A 5,585-nucleotide genomic window follows, 5' to 3' on the forward strand; every position below is an offset into this window, starting at 1 on the left:
TTGTTATTGTTGTTATTATAGTTATAATAATTATAATAATAATAATTATTATTATTATTATGATTTTTTATTGTAATGATTATTATTACAATTATTATTATTATTATTATTATTATTATTATTATTAGCGAATTAAATATTGCGCTCTGCGTTAATGCCATCAGTGAATGGCATTTCTTCGCTTGTGATGTCATGTGCAGAAACGTAAAAAATGAAATTAAATCTACGCTTCGATTAAAATAATTGTTAAAAAATATTAAAATTTGTCAAATTATTTAAAAAATTGTCAAATCCAATGTTTTTAAGCATACTGTTTCAGAAATAAATACTTTTAAAGTGACGGAAACGACACCATTAATATTTTTTCATATTTAAAATGAAAAAGATAACAACCTTCCCGTTGGCTTTAAAAATTTTAGCTGTTTGAAAATTAGTTAATATTTTTACAGCTCTGAACTTTCTTTCTCAGTAGCACTTTTTATACTTGAATGAAATTTAAGAGGTTCTGTTATTTTCTTATCGAGATTTCAGAGGAAATCGAAGAAATCTGTCGTCCTTCGAGGTGAGGCTAGTTTCAGCTGGAAATTTTCGCTCGAAATGACGGAGATTTGCAAAATGGATTTACTGTGATTTTCAGCAAAGCCAGTGATAGAAAACTGGGTAAAAGGGATCTTAGAACACTCAGCAAAAGCTCGTGCGTCGCGGAATATTCTTCAATCATTTCGTCCCAGTAAGACTGCTGAGACAGCTGGAGCTTTTAAACTAAGAGAAAATTTCCTTTCAGGATTATTTATGCAAGGTTGCATTTTTTTACGATTCTGGAGATTTGAGAAGTAAGTCATGCATTAAAATGAGATAAGATTTTAACATTATTTTATCAATAATCATATAGTTTCTGAAAAGTGCTAAAATAGTGTATATGGAGGAATATGGGACAAAGTGAAATAGTTGAGATGTATTGGTAATGAATTAGAAATGAATTTTGAAAATTTCACTATATAAAGTGAGGACAATATATTATTAATAGATTCAATTTAAAATAATATATAATTTAATATTAATAAAAAAAAAATAAGTGGGTGAATCGTAAAATGAACCCGCGTAGAACGGGGGTCTACTGTATTTCTAACGATTAACCTTTTACCTGCCGATGTTAACAAATGGGAACATTTTTTTGTGAATTTTTTTAGTAACCTAATTATTTGTTTAGACTTGTCATATTTTCTGAAATGACACATAACAGTATGAATTTATTTTAGGTGTTCTTAATTTTTAAAGTACGTTTAACCTTTATCTTGAAATTAAAGTCAAATTTATTGAATTTCTGAACTTAGAATTTGTCTAAGTTTTTCTGTCTCTGCTTTTAAAGAAAAAGATGTAAGAAATACTTTATTGGCGTTATTTAGTAGCCAGAGGACATATATTTTATTTCAACGTAACAAAATATTTCAAATTATTATTTCTTGTGAGTTATTTCCGTAAGAACCGACACGTTCCCATTTGGGAACATCGGCGTTTAGAGTATAGTATTTGAGGGGGATTTTCGTCAATCGCGGAATTTGAGTGTGATTCCTCTTTATTTCAAATATTTTGTTGTGGAAGGTCTGTTTTGTGTTGAATGCGCGTGTTTGGTTCTTTCGTTCACGAACATACATTTTTTATCAATCAACTTGCCCTTCACACCACTTTTCTATTGTAAATATAACCTTCACACCCGCTTTCATGCATTCTCTCTATTATAAGTAAATCGCGTTTTCGGGGTTGGAATTCTTGTTTTCTACCCTACTCACTTTCTAAGAATTGTATGTGTTTCACACTTTTGAAATGTATTTCGTGACTGACGGGTAGATAAAGATTAGGGCCTTTAATGAACTTTGACCAGCCTTATTTCATCATTTCATTTCATTTCATTACTCGGCTCATGTGCGTTCTGTATCTTTTAGCAAGTCTCATACGTATCAACGATTTTGTTTTTAGACTCAGAATAATGTAGTTTTAATCTATTTAGTGTTTTTGAACTATCATTCCGTATAAACAGCAATCTAGAGATGCCTCGCAAGTTTTTAACGTTAGAAGCTGCGTTAGATTATTTCCACAGCTTATCCGACAGCGAACTAGATGACGAACACGAGCATGAGCTTTGTATTTTGCTACCTGATAAACACGCGAGTCTGAGTGATGAAGAACACATAAACGATGAAGCCTTAAATGAAGTTTATCCTAAAGATGTCTGCGGCCATGTTGACTTGATGCTTAGCGATGAAGATACAGATTCAAATAGTTCAGATGATCAGCTTCACAATTCAGGATATCAAAAGGGAAACACAACCTCAAGCTCGACTCCAAAAGCAAAGAAGCGGAAACAAGAACCCTATCCCAGGTGGAAAAAATATGCTAAGTTTAAAAATAATCTTCCGGGAAAAAAACTCGAAAAATTCCCCGAGCTTCAGGCAATGGATCTTCTGCAGTTATTTTTCAAAATACTTCCTCTGGATTATATGCAACATCTAGCTGATATTATATAAACTCTCAGTGAAGGTGTCAAGCAGACCTGAACCTAAAACACAACTTCCTGTTCTGAATTTAAAAACAGATAACCAATATCTTGTTCCCTTCACTCAGAGACGTTGTACGGTTTGTCAGAAGAACGTGCGAAAACGGGCATTAAATGTGAAACGAGACTCCGCTCATCTTGCTTCCCCCAATACCATGGACAATAAGGAAGAAAAAGTGTCATTCAGAAGAGAAAAGTATAATAGTATGTAAAATAAACGAAAATATTCATAATTTTTCATCCATTTCGAAGTAATAAAGTTTCGAGATCAATCCTCCCGTTTACTTCATTCCAAACGCCGATGTTCCCAAATGGGAACATCCTGAAATTCCTATTTAGAAATTTTTTTTCGCCAAAACATGTTTAGGTTAGCTATACTAGAGGTAAATTGAGACATTTAAGCAAAAAATTATAAGTAAAAAATAAAAATTTGAATTACAGCGTTTAAAAGGTTGGAAATGTAAACACTTTCTGAGTTAAACAATTTTCGTGTTTGGCTACTGGGACATAATATTGTTAGGATTTTGGAGAATCACCTTAGTAGTTTTCAATTTTTGCAGCAAATGTGTGCTTTTACATAAAAATGGAAATATATCCCTTGCTCTGTACAACAGACAAAATCTTAATATATAAAAATCTTCCGTGCGTACGTTTGTCACCATAAGGCTTTTAAACGGCTGGACCGATTTTGATCAAATTTTTTGTATGTAATTAAGTTGTGGCAAGCATGGTTTCGAAACGCGATGGATCGAATCGGAAACGTTTTTGTTAATTAATCAATTAATTAAAACATTGGATGGGAAAATCTACCAAATGATTAATATTTATTTATACCTATTGTTGAGCGATAACTGAAATAAATATTTAATCCGTTGCCAAAGAAAAATAAGAAAGCGAGCTCTGCTTTTTATAATGAAATTTCCTCCTGTGATATGTCAACTGAGAATAGATAAAACGTAGAGAGTGAGAATGAAGCCTTCATTTCTTGAAAGCGACGATTTTAGGTCCAGTGATATATTTTAAAGTAAAATACTGCAAACTTCACGCAAAACGTGTATTCTGTCGTCGTAGTTGAACCATGTGACCGGATCGGTGCTTTAGGTTTTCCTAACCAAATGATCAGAAAGTACCGTACCTAGCAACATTTGTTTCTCGGCTGAAATCCATCTGAGTTTTGGCACCAATGTCAAGAATACTTTAAAGATTATCTAACTAATCAGTACATTATTAAAGGAAAAGATGATGGAATTTAAAGACGAAACAAATTTTATTTTCGTTCAGATAAATTACAACAGGGTAGTTCTGTACACAAAAGATCAGTGCAGTGGAAGATCTTTATTTTAGATGGAAAGAACAAATTAGGCAATGTATGTAGTTTAAAAAGTTTTGGTTCAAAAGATCGGACCACTAATCGGTCGGAGTTGGCTTCTCTCACTGATCGGCTGGATTAAAGTAACGTCGTGGCTTGACGACTTTGGCTGTAAATAATAGAGTTGCGCAATCATTTGTTTACATTTCAGAGCTACTGTTAATATAATTTATTGTATTTTTTGTTTATTTGGTGAAATATTTCAAATTGCAAAGAATTGTTTTTTCGTTTTTAAAGAGTTTTTAGTCATTTTAGTTGAAGAATGTGTTTATTTTATATCGGGAGGGGGGGGGGGGGATGAGTGATTTTCGCTTATTCAGAGAACTGTTTTTACCTTTATCATTTTTCTAAACGTTATCCTTTCGATTGCTTTATTCTTTTTCACATGGGGGATGTTGTAGCGGGATTTCCCGTTTGTTCTAGATGGGTAGTTAGATTTTTACACTTAATATCTGAGGACGCTTTTTATCTTTTGAGTATGGCTGAAAGAACAAACCATCAAGTATGAGAGAAAAATAGTTAATAAAACAACTGCTCAGTGGGCATTAGATAAATCAAATTGTGATAAATATATGAATTCTGACACCATAGCAGCTTAAAACATTTTTTTTTACTTCTTTATTTTCAACAGAACGGTTCAAACACTTCATAGTTTACTGAATTTTTTTAGCTTTTCAATTTATAAAGTTTGAACATAACAACGTCTGTCGGGTCCTCTAGTAACCTTTAAAATATTTTTTGAATGAAATATTTTACATTCAACTACTAACAATATTTTGTTCATAAGTATAAACTGATGGATTGATGAGTGTCGTAATAAATTAGTAAATAAAATTTGGTGAATAAAAAATAAAATTAGTCAATGAATGCAACAGTAAGGAATGCAGAAATCAACGAAAGAGCACTGGACGACAAAATATTTTCTTAAACTACATTTAAATGATTATTTGCTTTGGATAATAAAATAGGGACGGGTAGTTCAGACGAAAATAGTACAAATGCGATCAGTAATTATTAAAATTTATTACAAAATTCATAAGCAGGGGAGGCCGGGGTAATAAGAGACGCAGTCAAAAACTCATAAAAAAAAATATATATATATATACTTAGACAACTTTAAAAATATGTAATATAAAGTACCATATGTATACTTTACTACAATACACTTATTTAGAAGTTTATAACTTGTTTTGAATTTTTTTTCATATAATGAAAAAAACCTTCACGTTGAACTTACCTTAAAAGTTCGTGACTTTTTTTACGTTTTTTTTTTTATTTTGTAGATGAGGTGTTTGGGAGTTATTAATGTGTAAACTTCTGACCAAGACTATGACTATTGATGTACTAATTTTTGAAATCTTGAAAGTCTTATTTATTTACAGGTTGTCGGCCAGTCTCTTATTACCCCATTTTTATTTTTTGTAGGGGTGATAAGAGACAGGTGTCTTTTATTACCCCATGCTAACAAATTTATTTATTTTGGGTGAAATACAATAAGTTTGGTGGTTAGTGTATTTTTAGCAAGTTCATAGAATAGTTTTTTTTTCTCAACGTAGTCTAAATCTAAAATCAGCTATACTCATCAGAGTAGACCATATTTAGATATATTCAGTAAATTACCGGCCATTAGCCAGGGCTAAAGCAAAAATACGTGAAATACAC

The 5,585-nt window shown here is 31.6% G+C and overlaps 1 protein-coding gene across 1 annotated transcript; it reads left to right on the forward strand.

Moving 5' to 3' along the window:
- The first annotated feature begins 2,048 nt into the window (after positions 1 to 2,048).
- Positions 2,049 to 5,210, forward strand: LOC129224923 (uncharacterized). The gene is made up of 2 exons (XM_054859471.1): positions 2,049 to 2,380; positions 5,207 to 5,210. The coding sequence occupies exons 1-2, from the start codon at positions 2,049 to 2,051 to the stop codon at positions 5,208 to 5,210; spliced, it is 336 nt and encodes a 111-aa protein (XP_054715446.1).
- The last annotated feature ends 375 nt before the right edge of the window (positions 5,211 to 5,585 follow it).

Source organism: Uloborus diversus, chromosome 6, assembly GCF_026930045.1.
Source record: "Uloborus diversus isolate 005 chromosome 6, Udiv.v.3.1, whole genome shotgun sequence".
NCBI classification, from domain to species: Eukaryota; Metazoa; Arthropoda; class Arachnida; order Araneae; family Uloboridae; genus Uloborus; species Uloborus diversus.

Bases quoted from the DNA above. Each gene is read 5' to 3' on its own strand.
- LOC129224923 (XM_054859471.1), top strand. From the start codon at position 2,049: ATGCCTCGCAAGTTTTTAACGTTAGAAGCTGCGTTAGATTATTTCCAC.